The sequence below is a fragment of the Rhinolophus hipposideros genome, assembly GCF_964194185.1.
Source record: "Rhinolophus hipposideros genome assembly, chromosome: 15".
Classification (NCBI taxonomy): domain Eukaryota; kingdom Metazoa; phylum Chordata; class Mammalia; order Chiroptera; family Rhinolophidae; genus Rhinolophus; species Rhinolophus hipposideros.
This window is the reverse complement of record NC_138061.1, coordinates 8,363,921-8,380,502: the sequence shown is the minus strand read 5'-3', so window position 1 is coordinate 8,380,502 and position 16,582 is coordinate 8,363,921. Positions and strand designations below refer to the sequence as shown.

The 16,582-nt window shown below is 43.1% G+C and overlaps 1 protein-coding gene across 7 annotated transcripts in view; it reads right to left on the bottom strand.

The window, feature by feature from the left end:
• The window catches only part of FGFR2 (fibroblast growth factor receptor 2), a 101,492-nt gene that overhangs the window by 52,338 nt on the left and 32,572 nt on the right, over positions 1-16,582 (bottom strand). For all 7 annotated transcript variants that reach the window (XM_081073632.1, XM_081073631.1, XM_081073633.1 and 4 more), the window contains 2 exons: positions 11,657-11,826; positions 119-242 (listed from right to left, as the gene is read on the bottom strand). In XM_081073632.1, the coding sequence (XP_080929758.1) occupies positions 119-242; positions 11,657-11,826 (294 nt within the window). The remainder of the gene's footprint in view (positions 1-118; positions 243-11,656; positions 11,827-16,582) is intronic.

Sequence of the window (16,582 nt, the reverse complement as noted above, 5' to 3'; positions counted from 1 at the left end):
TAAAATGAACCAACTCTCCTTAAACCGGGGGAGACACAGGACTCACTTTCTTGATTTCAAATGAGCCGAGCTACAGCAGGCAGACATACAGCTGCCACTCAGAGAGAAGCAGACTCACCAACAACATCCAGGTGGTAAGTGTGATTGATGGACCCGTATTCATTCTCCACCACACAGGTGTAATTTCCTTTGTCAGATGGAACCACGCTTTCCATAATAAGGCTCCAATGCTGGTTTCGTACCTGAAAAGATCACAGGAGAGGTGGTCATTTAACAATCTTAGCACAGAATACCAGGTACTTTGTTTTCTTGATTTAAAAAAAAGTTCGGGGAGACAAGGAAGATAGACAAGAGAAGAATCAGCCGAATTCTAAATTTTCCTCAGAATCAGTACTCAGAATGGTGATAAATAGAAAACAATAATTATCATCATGGTGACCATCTCACAAGCTGATATTGACAGACTCCGATACCCAGGAATGCATCGAGTGGGTCTATCACAGTCATAGGTTTGAGGGTTCCTCCAAGAGCGGCCAAGTAGCCAGGAAATCTGAACACTAGCCTGCACGGTAACAGCAGTGAGCTACTGGGTTGCTTATCCACTGAGAACTCTCAGCCCCGAGGCCCCAAGGATCCATCTAGGGCGAAGGCTAGTGAGCACTTACTGTATGCATGCCAGGCACTGCTCTAAGCACTCCTTCCCACCTCAGCTAACTTAATTCTCCCAAGGAGCCCATACGGTAGGTGCTGTGATTGTTCTGGGGGTAGCTGAATAGATGCTACATGTTCCTAAGAGATATACTCAGAATTCCAAATATGGGAGCAATGAATCCTTAGGAAACTTAAATTGTACATCCATCTGTTTACAAACTCCTTGAGTCTTTTCAAAGATAAACAGCACATATGAAAATAAGTTATTATGATTCCTACCCATGGTTCTGTCAACATGCAAACAGCCGAGACGCTCATGTTGCTTTTCAAATGTTTTAATAGACTCAAATTTTCAAGCAAGCCTGATTTTTCCTTATTAGGACCAAATGCAGATTTCATCTCTGGGGAGGGGTCAAGGCTTTTAATATTTCTCTCCGAATCCAATTATCATTCTTTAAAGGTATTTTGGACAAGGCATTCTGGGAGCAATGGAAAGAAAAAATAAAAAGCTAGAGCCTACCACTCCTTTTAACTATTGTTTCAGGAGTTTCAACTGACCTTCTGAATGATTCTCTGAGCACTGCAAGTGTTTTCTGCCTTAATCCCATAAAAACCGATAATACAGGCAGGGCCTTCACAAGCACACAAGTGATTCAAGGAACTAAACTAGAGAATAAAAATCTCATCTCATGAGATCCACTAGAAAAACAGGAGGGCAGAGAAAGCAAGTGAAAAGCAGTGGCAGCAGAGGTAAGAGATTATAAAGGCATGCTCTAGCACAACTCTTTTCATGTTAGGCGTTCAGCTTGTGCAAGCCATTACTACAGAGTGGAGTTAGTGAAACCAGGTTCACAACCACAATCACTGCTCCTCACTGACAGTCTTATGAAGGATCACAGGGGAAAAGACGGGGCTCGTCTTAACCAGAGTACAAGCAATGAATTTAGACTCAGCTCTGGACAGACCATCACTGTGCTTCAATGGCTGCCTGTCACCGCCCACCCTGTATAACCATGGAGGTTGTTTCAGAGTCTGACCTCATGGAACTGATGGCGATATTCATTCTCACTTTCACAGGTGAAATGTCTGGCAGTAAAATGAACCTGAAGGCATCAAGCCTAGGGTTGAGAAAGTCTATTCGCCACGCTGCAGAAGACTCACTTTCTGCTCTTGGCTGGCCCACAACCTTGTAGCAGCACCAAAAACAAGAGGTGAGGCCTCCTCTTACTAGGAGGGCTAACAAGCATGTTCTACGCAGAATGCACAAAAGAGGCGTTCTGAAGGAGAAGGTGTGGGTGCTAAATCTTCCAGTGCAATTAAAATTCTCTAAACCGGGGCCCCTGGGTGCTGCTCTGAAGCTGTGTGCTCAGACAGAGCATGAAGAGACAGGTACTAGAGCTCCTTAAGTTAACTCGAGGCAAATGGGCCCACAAGAGACACTCTCTCTCCCCAGTGTCTCAGGGATGGGACTCTCGTGGCCTCTGAGAACCAGTCACGTGGAGGGTAACTTAGGGATGAAGCCATAGATCCTAACGTCACCAAGGCCCATAATCCAGCATTTAGCCCTGCTGTAAATATTCAGTTCTTTGAGCCCCTACTCAAATGTCATGCCCATAAGCCCTTAATCGTGGCTAGTGCCTGTCTCTGGACCCCATCCAAACTGTCAATGTCTTTCTTGTGCCTGGATCCAGACTTGGCACATGGAGTATCCCAAATGGGGCTGAACCTGAACTGATGGGGAGGGCAGCGTCTGCCTCTGCCCAAGACATTAACACTTGGCATATGCAGCTCAGCACATCGCTGCCATTTTTAACCCTAGGGCCTATGGTTGGTCCAGTCTCTCGTTAGGACTCTGGCATTCCACGTAAAATCCCTCTGCAAGGGCCTATGCTCCTGAATATTTACTTCCTGGAGATGCACTACAAATATTAATAAGTTAACATTTATACAATGCTTTCACAATGAGAAACACATTTACCAAACAAAGTATTTCTGCCCTTTCAGAGACCTTGGTACTCAATCAATACTGCCCCATGCAGTGCTGTTAATATTTATTTTCCTACCAGGCTGCTCCAGCATTTGATTCCTTAACCTATCCCCAATCCTCAATTTTATGAACTCAGGCATTTTCCAAATGGATGCCCTTAGAAGCCACCATTAATGGGACTGTTTGACACTTTTGTACAGGATATCCTACCATTAATAGTGGCTGCTTAATGACAAGCTAAGAGACTACAAACAGTAACTCCAAAAAGGCGGAGAACAAAGGCACAAAGATTTGGGTGTTTTTGGTTTTTTTAAACACTCTGCTTCCATACCAAGATTCAGTGTAAACCTAAAGAAACCACCCTCCCAACAAAAACGCAAGATGTCCTCTTCAACACATTCTTCTCAATTTCTCCGGTTTTTAGTGCTTGTTTTTCTGCTAGTACTGTCAAATGAGCATAAACCACCTTTGCTTTCACAGAAGAGGGGATGTAAATACCCAATAAACATACGAAAAGATGCTTAACCTCATTAACGATCAGGGAAATGCAAATTAAAATAATAGTGAGACACCGTTATTCACCAGTTGATTAACAAAAATTAGAAAGATCAATGTCAATGAGTACTTGGTGAGGGTGTAGGGAAATAGAAACTCAAATAAAGAAGGGGAACATAACTAGCAAAAAACCTTCCATTAAAATAATTCAGTAGTGCTTATTAAAATTAGCAACACACGTTTTTGGGCTTTTTCTTTTTTTTTTTTTTGACTCAGTTAATTCCACTTCTAGAAATCTAGCCTACACAGAAAATAGCAGAATGCCTTCAAGGCATATGAACAAGATCATCACTTCAAGCACTGTATGTAACAGCAAAAAAAAAACACCAGGAATCCACCAAGAGAATCATTAATGATATACATAGTTCATCCTATATGAACAAATGTGTAGTTCATTCCAGCAGAATTAGCATACAGTCATTAAAAAGAATGAGGGATTCTCATGTTCAGATCTGGTAAGGTATCATTAACAGTTATGGATAAATGCAAAAAGGAGGATGAATACAAATATGCATATTCATAATTCCACTTTGTAAAAAATACACACACACAAACACACACACACGCACAACTCCATAGTTGCATACAGGCCTGAATATATTAGCATGTCTGTATACACATAGCTAAAGTCAGACAGAAAATGTACTACATTGCTAGCAATCTACTTTATATAATTAAGTGGTGGGATTATAAATGCTGTTTACTTTTTTCTCATGTTCACTTTTCTAATTTAAATAGAAACTTCGCGCAACAGAAATCTCGTGCACAAACAACAAAAAAGTGCAATGAAACGGCTCCCTGGGCCTCCCTTCGGTACGAGCTGATCTGCTGCAGAATCACTGCACTTGTCACTCTCTGGCAGACCCAAAGCAAAAGCCGGGGAGAAGAGAAATCCATCCTGCACCAACAGACACATGCACAATTCTTTCTTTTCATTCCTGCCCGTGGCCAAATCTTTGTGCAATTCATCATTATTTTGCATCTGCCAAGGAGCAGAATGAGAGCATGAGGCTTCAAAACTATGTTCACTGAACACTTAAAAATAACATTTCAAAGCTGAAACAAAGCGGATTGCAGCTAATGGCCTAAACTCTCTCGCTTGTAATACAAAAACTGTAATTCCACAAACATTCCACACCCTCTCCTTGCAAAGACAAAAGGTGGCCCAGGCAGGTTTTTCTGGAATTCTTCTGTTACCTAACTCTTCCAAGGTGCACCATTAAACCCCCAGCTACCTTCAGGTGACAACTGGGAATGCAGATTTTGTTTGTATGACACCAAAACACCTAGGTGAAAGGTGAAAGGTCAGAGACCTAGGCTGTCACCTGGATGTTTGGTTTCCACATTGCAAAAATATCCAGACATTTCCAAATACCCAGGTGTTCGATACCCAGCGGGATAAACATCCAGAAGCTGGACGAAAAGTTTCACCCTTTGCCAAGGTGATGAATGTTATGTCCATGTGCTAATAAATACTGCCAAGACTTCCTTCCATCAGTATCAGGGCCCAATTTCCTCAGAAAGACAGCAATCCCTTTAACCCTGGCCTTCATCAAAGTGCCACATCAACTACAATTTAACTCAGAGCAGCTGTCATTAGGATGCATAATGAAATCTTACTATCCCATGCCAGACCCCAGTTTTCTGCAGGTTCCTGGGGGACTGCAAGTCACCTCTTTTGGATGTGTCTGCCCGAACTGAGCTTAAATGTGTCAGGGGCTGGGGCACTTACTGCTGCTTATATCCACTAAGACGCCAAGAAGTTTGCTTTTTGGGTGTGAGCACAGGCTGGGCGAACTCTGATCCTCTAGACAGTGGCCAAACTCTCCTCCCACCCCCCCACCTCAGTTTCCAATGGACGGATCTCTCCAGAGGAGGTGGGAAGTGAATTGGAAATGCAAGGTTGCCCTCTTAGAAGCCTGTTCCCTGGAGATGCTCAGGAACGTGCCCAGGGGGCAGAGTGACAGCAGGGTACCCACCGCCTCCTGAATTTAACTCTTCAAAATTCTCAAGACTCTCCTCAAAAAGCTTTTAATAGAATTACCATGTGAACCAACAATCCCACTCCCAGGGACATACCCAAAGAAATTGAAAGCAAGGACTCAGACAGACACACGTGTGCACTTAGGATCACAGTGGTATCACTCACAATTGGCAAAAAGTAGAAACAACCCAAGTGTCTGTCAACAGATGAATGGATAAACAAAATGTGGTCTATCCATAGAGGGGAATATTATTCAGCCAGAAAAAGGAATGAAGTTTTGATTCACGTGACAACCTCGATGAACCTTGAACCTATTAAGTGAAAGAAGCCAGATACTAGAGGACAAATACTATAAGATTCCACTTGAGATACCTAGAATAGAGCCAGAATTCATAGAGATAGAAAGTAGATGAGCAGTGTCGTGGGGTTGGAAATGGGGGATTACTGCTTACTGGATACAGAGTTTCCATTTGAGGTGATGAAAAACTTTTGAAAATTAATGACAAACTTTATGTTATGTACCAGGGGTGCCAAAAAAAGGTATACATATTTCAAGAGAGGTTATCTATGTATTACTTTTCGAAGTTGAATTACAGCAGCAATGTGTAGTACGATGTTCACTCAAAAGATGGCGTTAATTAAATGAATGCTAGCGTCACCCTGTGACAGGCAGGACAGTCACAGAAAATGGCGGAAGCGCAGTTGTTGTTCAAGGAGCGCAAGACCATTTTAAGGTGGTATTTGAAATTCGAGAACGTTGTGGAAGTACAAGGATGAGGGAGGCTTGAGTGTGCAACAGAACCTCCAACGTATATGCCTAACAATTGCACACATTCGTGGTAAGTCTGAGACGCATGGTACTGGGTGTGATGAGCACAAGGGAAGATCCAGGAGGCCTCGCACAGCAACAAGTCCTGCTTCTTCTGCTCTGGTGTTGGAACAGTTTACACGCTCGCCACAGAAGTCTACCAATGTTCGCCGTAACCAGAAGTGTCTGGACAATAATGGTAACCACTTTTGAGCACTTCTTATAATAGCAGAAGTCAAATGTGACTTATTCATCTGTATTCATCTTTTGTTATCAGCATATATTAGTACAATTTTAATACAGTTTTTCCCTTTCTTAAAATGTGTACACGTTTTTTGGTACCCTCTGTTCTGCCATAATTAAAAATACCCCCTACTTTGCTCTCAACAGCCTACCATGGCCCATCTGATATTTACATGCTTTTGGGGGGCCGTTACTATCTCTGTGTTTCTCTTTTATCAGAACAGTATTCTGACAAAACACAGACCCGCACTTGAAGAAAACAGTAAGAGCATAAATATGGAGCAAAACCGCCAAAGTCCACATGGCAGCTCCACTGTAGCAATCACGTGACAAGCTTTGCCAATAAAAGGAGCAAAATAACAGCACCCACTGTGCAGGGGACCAAGTGCATGGTACCCAGGAGGCACCTGGCATAGTCAACACACAGGTGAGCGGTCAAGACATATTGGCTGGTACCAACACACACCTGCTGCCTCATTAGACTCTTTGATCTGGGATTACAGCTAAAATGTCTTGGCTGAGGAAAAAGCTCAACAAAATATAACAATATTAATGAGGACATTAACAGTGATATTTCCAAGTAAGTATACTTTTGGGGTTAAGCATAACATTTACTCAGAAGTCTTTAAAATGACATAAGTAACCTAGAAAACTGCAAATCTAATTAGCCTACCCATCAAAACAACCAGTTTAGTTGTGACTGTAAGAAAACAGTTTTTTAACTTGTCTCTTCTTAGATCTGAAATATACTGAGACACTACCAGTCCATACTCTATAATGCTTCCCGCTGTTGAGGGGCTCCATGGGAACCAGGATGCCTGGAGGCGTGGGTTTGTGTGCCAGTTCCACAGAGCGCCTCATCCTGTGATCTTTCCTGGTTCTTAATGCAGTTAATAAGCGACATGAAAGATGGTTTGTAAGGACACTTTTCCGCTCTATGCCTAAAAGTCATTACATAAGAAAGAGTTGGGAGTTGAGGTGGTCCATTAATTATCTCAGTCATCTTCTTGCTTTTCTGCATTAAATCGTAATTACTGTTCAGACCCCTATGAAATATCTAGCAATAAAGGTAACCTCTTAAAAAAAAAGAAAAGAAAAAAAATCTGTGCTGTTGTTTAAGATGAGAAATGGTTAATGCTGTTTAAATCAGTTTAAATCAGTTTTTAGAGCTGGGCGAGATCAGATGTTTGAGACGATACATCCAATCTTGTCATTTTAAGGATATGTGACCTGAAGCACAGAGAGAGCTTAACACCTTGCCCGCTGTCAAGCGCAGGCACCAGTACAATTAGGGAGAGACAGTTACGTTTCAGGTCAAGCGCTATCACTCTAAATAAATTAATAACATCCAACCAACGTTTGCCCACATGCTAAGAAAAATAATAATTTGACTCTTAATCACCTAAGGAGGCTCAGTGTGAATTCTTTGATAAATAAGACTCAACTGCAAAATCCCAAATAGCTGTAGCTTTCATTTTAATGAAAATGAGCTTTCTGTCCCATTCCATAATTCTCTCTAATTCTGGTGCGTGTGTGTGTGTTCCCGTCTCTCTTCATTGGCCACATATGCATACCACTTCAAAACAAGCTGAAATGGAAGGAATGAGGGCCAAGGTGCCCAATGCATAAACAGGTAGAAAGAGCTAGACAGAGAGCAGGGCCACAGAAAGCACCACCACTGTTTATAGAATGAAATTTATGAAGGAAAAAGAAAATCAAAGAAATAACACGCTTATTTGCGGAAACTCTCAGGTCTTACTTTCTGGAAAAATACATCTTGGAAAACTTGACACCTTGTTTCTTCATTACATAAAATGGCAAAGGGCGGCAGTCGGGGGAGAGAGTCATTTAGACATCAGGCCCTCTGCGTGTCAATTAGGTCTCTTTGCTTTTGGGTGGCGTGGTGTGCTGAGGAACAGAAACTACAAATTGGACAACAGTTCCCTCAGGTCACATGTTTAGAAACACGGTTCTTTAAAACTTTATGTAGGAAAAAAATAGTCTACGTAGGTAATAAACATCAGAAGGAAAACCCAACATCGGTGAGCATACTCCTGACTCTGCCAGACTCAGGCCCTGAGGGCGGCCCTGTGAGCCTGGGGCAAGCCTGTGCCAGCCAAGGAGCTTGGACCAGCAGGAAGACCTGCATGTCTCAGGCGGGTATCATTCTCTCCAATGACTTCATGGCCTGGGGGTTTGGGGTGGGTCTAACACTTCATCAGTGTGGCTTCTACTTTAGGTAACTGCGATTTCCCAGGAGATAGGAGATCTCTGTCTTTCCCTTTCAAGTCCCAGAAGCCTGTGGGGCTCAAAGAAATTGCTAAATTTCTAGTATCCCCACATGGAATGTCTAATGCCACAACCATTGTGAAAACCCCTTCCTGGATCCGGGTTGACTACCTTTGCATATGATTGCCACTCAGACCCACGACCACAGCGTCTTCTGCAGAGAAAGCCCAGCAAGGCAGGAAACGCTCCCTCGTCACTGCCAGCCAGGATACCATGATCCAAAAGCACAGAACCTTCCCCTCTTTGCTCGATTTTCTTAAGCCAAAAATACTTTAGATCTGTATTCTCTTGCACTCAAATTCCATTTCTCTTTCACTCCAGAAATGGCTCAAACATGAAACAACAAGAATACTTTGGTCATGCGTGCCTCCTCAAGGACAGCCTGAAGGTATTCTGCTGATGGTTCCTCATTTTACTTTTAGAGCATAGGTGCTCTTCATTTAGCAGAACAGTGTCATCAGTAATTAGAACTGAACTGCACCTGTTAAAAAATCAAGCTGCACTTTCTCATTAGGCACCCCTAGTCTTCTAGCATATTCGCAATCACTAATTCAGATTTGCGAAAAAAGCTCCTTACCCATAATCACGATGTTGGTCCTATTTATTTTGAGACCAAGCCTTTCAGGAGGCTCATCAGCCCTTTGTGCTTATTTCCAAGGTTGTTTTAAGGGAGGAAATTAGTTAACCACCAGGATTTTGACCATCATACTTATACTTAAGATGTATTTAAATATAAGTCACTGGAACTGCATCAACTATGTTTTCAGAGAGCATCTGGTAGTTCGAACAATCCCAGGGGCCATGATGATTTTAGCAGTTGAACTCTTCCTCTACAAACACCATCACCTAATGAAATCTCTGTCTGTTCATTCTTTAGAAAAAAAAAAAAAATGCCAACCTTCCAATCTCATTGTACCTGGTCTAAGGACTGAACTAAGAACAAGGAGACAAATCACCCTCCTGCCTACTGCTTCCACCAACGAGGAGTTGTGAAAGGCAACTGAAGTACTTCGAGGATCCCAGCTTCAAAGCACCACCCCCTTCCAGGAGATGGGCCTCATAGCTGTTTCATACATACCATACTTCCCCGAAAATAAGACCTAACCGGAAAATAAGCCCTAGCATGATTTTTCAGGATGATATGTCCTGAACATAAACCCTAATGCATCTTCTGGAGCAAACTTTAATATGAGACCCAGTCTTATTTTCAGGGAAACATAGTAAACCACCCGACACTGCCCTTAGAAATTTACTCATAGGCTTTCCCTATCCTCCCCTGGGTTTTGGCTTCTAGATATTCATTTTTCCACATTAAAACAAAAATCAAAAATTTTCTCAGAAGAAAACAATTCTTTGAAGATGAGTAAGTGTGTGTGGTATTTCAGGAAAGGACTGCAGGGCACTTTTGGGGTGGAGAGAAGGCTCATTTAACCACAGCAGTGGTGCGGCATGGGCACACATGTCACCTAACGTGATGCTGGTTGAGTTAAACACGGGTGAGAGGGGCACCAAGGAAATCCTTCGGGGTACCTCACAGCCACCACCAAGAAAGCCTCTCCCAGCTGGACTTTAAAGAACTGTGGTCTGAGTAGAAGTGTCCTCTATTTCACCCACTGTGATCCCCGAGTCTCCTGAAAGTCATGCCCTTGGGTCGTCTTCTCCTTAAAACTTAAGCAAGTTTTAGTGACTTGCTTAAAAACAGAAAACAGCAGAAGTGAAGGGAAGAACTTCCATGATTAGGTTCCAGAAGGCTGTGACTTCTGTCTTCCTCATACTCTTCCCTCTGACTCTTGTCATCTGTTCACCCTCAGAAAGCCAGCTGCCATGCTGTAAGCTGCCACATGGAGAGGCCCACATGGCAAAGAACCGAGAGAGGCTTCCAGCCAACAGCCAGTGAGGAACAGAGGCCCTCAGTCCAACAACCTACAAGGAAGTGAATCCTGACAACGACCACATGAGTGAGTCTGGAAGCACATCCTCCCCGGCCCCAGTTGATCCTGCAGATGAGAATCCAACCTTAGCTGAAATCTTAATGACATTCGTGTGAGATGCCTTGACACAGAAGGCCCTGTCCTTGGAATCCTGACCATGGAAACTGTGAGATAATAAACAGTGTTGTTTAAAGCCACCATGTCTTGAGGTAATTTGTTACACAGCAATAGGTAACCAATATGCCCATTCATGTTCCCAATGCACCAAAGGATTTCATAATGACGTCCCTGAAGTCTTCCTCATACACTGAATTCTTCAAGTTCTCCCTTTCCATAGTAAATAATTTGGAGATTCCATCTCTCCCTCTCTCTGAGACAACTTCCTTGAAACTCAGCCCAGAATCCTTTCCTGGTCCTTTATCCTTAGTCTCCCAAAGAGCCAACATCACCTCTCCCTGTGCACCCACAGGACGACACGCTCCTCTGATTTCTCCCGTATCAGTGTCCCGACTGCCAGCTTTTTGGTCTGCCTTGCATGCTGAACGAGGAGCCCCTGTGAGCTGGACCTCGGCTTTGCTCAGAGCCTAGAATGGTGCCAGCCACAGAGGGGGTTCATCAGTGTTTGCTGAATGGATGAGCCAAGGCCTGAACGAGCATTCACAGGCATCTTCAGGGAGATGGTTGTCAGTTTCCACTCCTCACACCCACCCCAGTGAGTGGGAAGACCACATTTCACCAGTCAGTAATGGGTTCTGTAGAATCCTTGAAGACGGAGGACACAGAGTCTGCTTCTGTCACCTCCGCAGCCTTCTCTTAGAACAGAGCATGTCATCCTCCAGTCTCTACTCCAAATCCATCCACCAGTCATACAATCCTACTCAAATAAAGCAACTGTACTCACGCTTCTCAAATTCTGCCCCAATTGTAGTTTTACAGACTATAAAGCATATAGAAAACAGACTCTCAACTTTTGACCCTTCTGTTATTAAACTTGCCTCATATAAAGAATAACGCAAATGGGGGTTGTACTTTAAAATTACGTGTAAGTCCAGGGTAACGTTTTTGAAAAAGCAAACATGGAAATGATCAATTATAATAATAACTGATAATTTTTTTAATTCCTTCTAGGTCCTGCTATCCTGTGGCTCCTTACAAAAGGCACAAATAGAAAAGGTAAGACACAGACGACTCTGAGAGCATAATTCTACCTTATAACCTCCAATGCGATGCTCCTGTTTAAATTCCTTTCCGTTTTTCAGCCACCTCATAGTTGGTGTTGGATTTCCCCCAGCTGGACAGCGAAACTTGACAGTGTTGGCTGCAGGCACCGCATGCAGACGTTTTTCCATCTTCTCTGTGTTGGTCCAGTACGGTGCTCCTGTTTTGGAAAACAACATTAGCATGTTGTCAGATGGACAGCTTCGTCTCAAACTCCTCCTAGGTAAGATCATTTTATTTTGTATGTGAACGATCTGACGTTTTCAAAATCTCTGAGTAATATTTACATTAGGAAAAAAATTGTGTGAAGTCTAATCCAGCTGGCCCCACAGAAGGTCCCCGGAGATGAACTGCTTGTTCGTTTATGCCTCTTAACCGGGGAGAATAAAGTATCTGAGGAACCTTTACTCCCTTGTTCCGAGAGCCAGAACTTCAGTTTACGTTGAAGCATGTTTTAAAATGCTATTTTATACACACTGTGACAACACACACAAGAACAGCTGAGTCCTCCCAAAATGTATCACCGCACCTATGAAATGATCTATGAAATGATCACATACACACACTAGTAAAAACAAGCTGTGCTCAAAAGCCACGGCCACGTACCCATCGGAGCTGTACTTTAAAAGATAATCAATAGTATAACCTAATCTGCCTGGTAGGATAAAACTCACAGAGGCATCATTACTTTCCCAGCACTTTTTATGACAGCCAACAAACCACATCGTTATATGTATTTTAATTTTTAAAATGGAAAAAAGGTTTTTTTCCTCTGCAATGGTGGTTGTAAATGTCATAATTCTACGACCATGTCTAAGCACATAACTTAATTGAAGGCTACCAATGAAATGGTATATAAACTTTTGCCCTCTGAATGGCCCTCGAAGTCATAGGTACAAGTGATTTTTTTAAACTCAAAACAAGCGGTATTTAAATTTGCCAGATGAAGGACATTTTATCTAAATAAGAGCCACAACATCAACCCAGAACACTGCTGTAAATCCTTCATGCCTGCAAGTCACAGCCAATGACCACTATTGATTGAGTGCTCCTTATTTGATAAACACAGCCCTAAAAGATCTTACACGTTTAACACATTAATTCTGACAACAATCTGACAAGAAAGGCACTATTACAATCCCTGTTTATAGATGCGGAAACTGTGGCACAGAGCTGTTCAGTACTCTACCCAACACTCCGAAGCTAGGAAGAGGTACAGCCAGGACTTCAGCCAAAGCATTTGATTCCAGAGCCCACTGTCGTCATCCCCGCTCTGGTCCATTGCTGGTAAGAACCAGGTTCTCCAGGGGGTCGGCACCCAAACCTTCAACCACTCTGATGTGTAAGGCTCGAGTCCAGGACAGGCAGTCTGGGTCAAAGACACACTGCCTCCCTTATTACTGTCGGGAACTTCCACTGAAATCTTACACAGCACTTCACTTTCCACATGTATGTTTCTGTCTTAGCGAACAGGTAGCCAAAAATCCCAAAATTCCCCGAAAAACAGCCCTCAACAGGACCTCGAACATTCTAGAACATTCTAGAATACTGAAATTCTAGAAGATTGATTCAGAACTGCTTCTTTCTGATGAAGATTTTGACTGGGCACCAGCACACACATCCCACAAGCCAGAGGCAAAAGGGGCCTGGGCAGGGGCTTGGTCTCTGATGTGAACCGACTTAGACGTCTCGTCCTCTTTTCTGTGGATGGCACAGCTCGCTCCTGGAGGTTAAACATTTCCCCCCCTTCACTTAAAAGCCAGACTTTCATGGAAGAATTAGGAATCGGAATAAGTGCATTGAAAACTCCTACCCCTATTTGCCTCACCCCTGCTCTCAAAACCGCCTATAAAAGGTGGAGCTGGGATTTCTTAACAAGGGCACGCCTCTTTATCCTTCTGCTTATCTAAGCGTCACGGTGGTGGGGTACAGGTGGTGTCTACATGATCCAAGACAGAGCCAAGTAAGGCAAAACTGGTCAGTCATGTACCCCAGAAAGGCTGCAGGGAGGCAGGGGGACTGAGGGAGAAGGGAACGATGCTGCATTCTTTCCTCTGAACCCAGTTGCATCTGCAATGAGAAGGGAACTTGGTAGCCGTTTGGCTTCAGGTGTCAAATGCCCATAAACACACATATTCTTTTGAGGGGTTCACCAGGGCACACCAGGAATCACTCGATTCCTATTTATCCCTGAAACAATCTCAATCATCTCTCATGTCAAAAGGTTCTACCTAGAAAAATCCATCCACAGCCACTAAAAAGAAACCATTAAGAGCATAAAATAAACAATAAGCTTTGTCGCTACACAAAGACTTGAACGAATCTGAATCTGACCTAAAAGGAAAGCACGCCTCATACTGTCAGATGTCTGCACTCTTGTTGTCATTTAAGTAAACACAATAGCCTATTCATACGAATTAGCTAAATAGTAATGTAGTAGTGCTTTCAGATAGCATTGGTTACAGCTGAGCTGATCCTGTGGCCGGTGTTTTCTCTTTTACACAAAAGAAATGAACAGGTACATGTTTCTATACCATTAGGTACGATGTTCATGTTCCCCAAAATGTCAAAAAGTAGGATTTAGCTTCAGGCACCAGAAATGTTGCTCTGTTCCTCTCACTGGGCTGAACAGAGAGGGTGCAACCCACACAGGGATCACCCCAGATGGACCCGGCCTATGGCAACAGCACACTGGCAACCAGCACCTTTGTCTTGGCACCTACAAAGTGACTTAAGGGTGAGGGTGAAAGAATTTTGCTGGAATTTCTGGCAGGTAGCCACTTCCCTGGAGTGAAGTTCCAATCATCACAATTGCACCTATAAGTTATGCTCACGCAAAACAGCCAGCCAGCCATATGACAGGATTCAGACACCATGCTTCTCATCGAATGCCTCAGTGATCCAGGTGGGTGGGGCACCAGGAAATCTAATCAACAAGGTAGAAGCAGATCACCTACAGCTCGAAACCTGAATTCACAACATTCTCTTTCCATGAATAACTAACTGTAAGTCGTGACTCACCAGAAAGGGCCTTGGAGCCAAGTTTTCAAGGTTCCTTGTGTGGTAGTGATGGGCCACCCCCAACCCTCTGCCCAACCCCACTCTGGGTGAGTGCTAACAGCACAGAGGCACGATGTGCTTTTGTGACTAGGTCTCCTTCAAGATGTCAAGCTCACAAATGTTTTTAATGAGTAGAATGCTGGAGGGAAGGAATTATTTTATTATTTTACAATGGCTCTTCCTTAAGTAAACTAGTTTAATGGGAAGCTTGAAGAACCTGGAAGGTCTAAAAAAATAATTACACTGCAGGAATAGCCCTGTTGTTTTTTATCAATGGCCTCATGTCCTCTGCAAACTCTTCTTGTCTTCATTTCTGTGTGGACACATGGAAATGCCAGGTCTCCCTCTGTCCCCACCCCCCCCCAAAAAAACTCTATAGAGCAATGGGTGAAAAACAGCAGCCAGGCTTCTGACCAACTCTACTACCTAAGGAGGCCTCTTTCAAACCAAGGCTGGTAAACAGCATTAATAACTTGCATCTAGAGAGGAGCTCGGTCAACAAATTAATGATCTGCAAAAGCAAAGATGACCCTTGCACATAGTAGGTGCTCAGTATGGATGTTGACTCAACAACTTCAAAATGAATCTGCAAGCCAAGGCCACGCCATGTTGCTTAAAACATATGTATGAGCACCCACTTTGTAGACCTTTCCTAGCATAACCTCAGGGATGTATGAGGAGTGGGTTGAGAGTCAATCAATGGAGGAGGAATTGTGACATCAACCTCCAATGGCATAGAAAATGAATTATACTAAATCAGGAGTAAACAAGTTGACCTAGATGATAGGTATGGCCCCCTGTCCTCTGACATTCTCAGATCTTCGGATGTATTATAATATGGATTAAAAGAACAATGCTTCTTGCAGTTATTAAATACTAGTAATGAGCAGGTGAAAGGAATAGTAAGACCTACCAAATAAGTAAGTAAAATCTCATCATCAAGGTATAGTATACCTTACTCGTTATCATTTTCTATACTGAAACAGTTATTGTGTATGAGTAACAATGCTAAAAAAATTTTTACTTTAATACAGAAGCCTCTTAAGATGCGGCTGGTTAAACAGAGATTTATAACCCCACAGAAACTTCCCTCAAAGTTCCCTCAACACAGCCTTTCTCTACCACCTCTACCTCACAGTAAAGATTCATCATTCCTTTTCTGGGTCATGTCTGTTATTTATGTGTGTTTCCATCACCAGAGTATTTCCATACTGAAAAATATTCCTTTCAATGTCTGCTGACCAACAAGAATGGAGCTCCTGGAGGATACAGCGTGAGTTGTCTTTAGCCTCTGGAGCAGGCACTCCAGCATTTGTTGGGTGGGTGGGTGGGTGGGTGGGTGGGTGGATGGATGGATGGATGGATGGATGGACAGATGGATAGACAGACGGACCAGACAGACAACTGTTAAAAGCTTGAGCTATGAAATGAGGGAGTTCAACTGAATGTTCTGAGAAGGTCCCTCCCAGTTCTAACCTTCTTTCCAGGTATCTATATTCTAGGCAGATATTGATTTCTGTCAACAAATGGTAGGATTAGAGGATTTATTTTGACCCTGCAATTTCAAGTTAATGAAAAAACATGGGCTGTTGAGCCTGCCCCCACAAAATCCCTTACATACCCTAATACTGACATCTAAGGTTTATTATGGTCTCCTCCATCTCTCTCTGAAATCAAAAGGAAGAGAATCCAGCCCAGCAGTTTAAAGGAAAACATGGAATCATATTACCACTGTACCAAAAGCAACCTCGGTGACCATCTGGCCCAAAGGCTGATGTGATCAATGTCATCCAGAAAGGTTAAGTGATTTGATCAAGGTCACCCGGCCAGAGGCTGGGCTTAGGCTAGACCCAGTC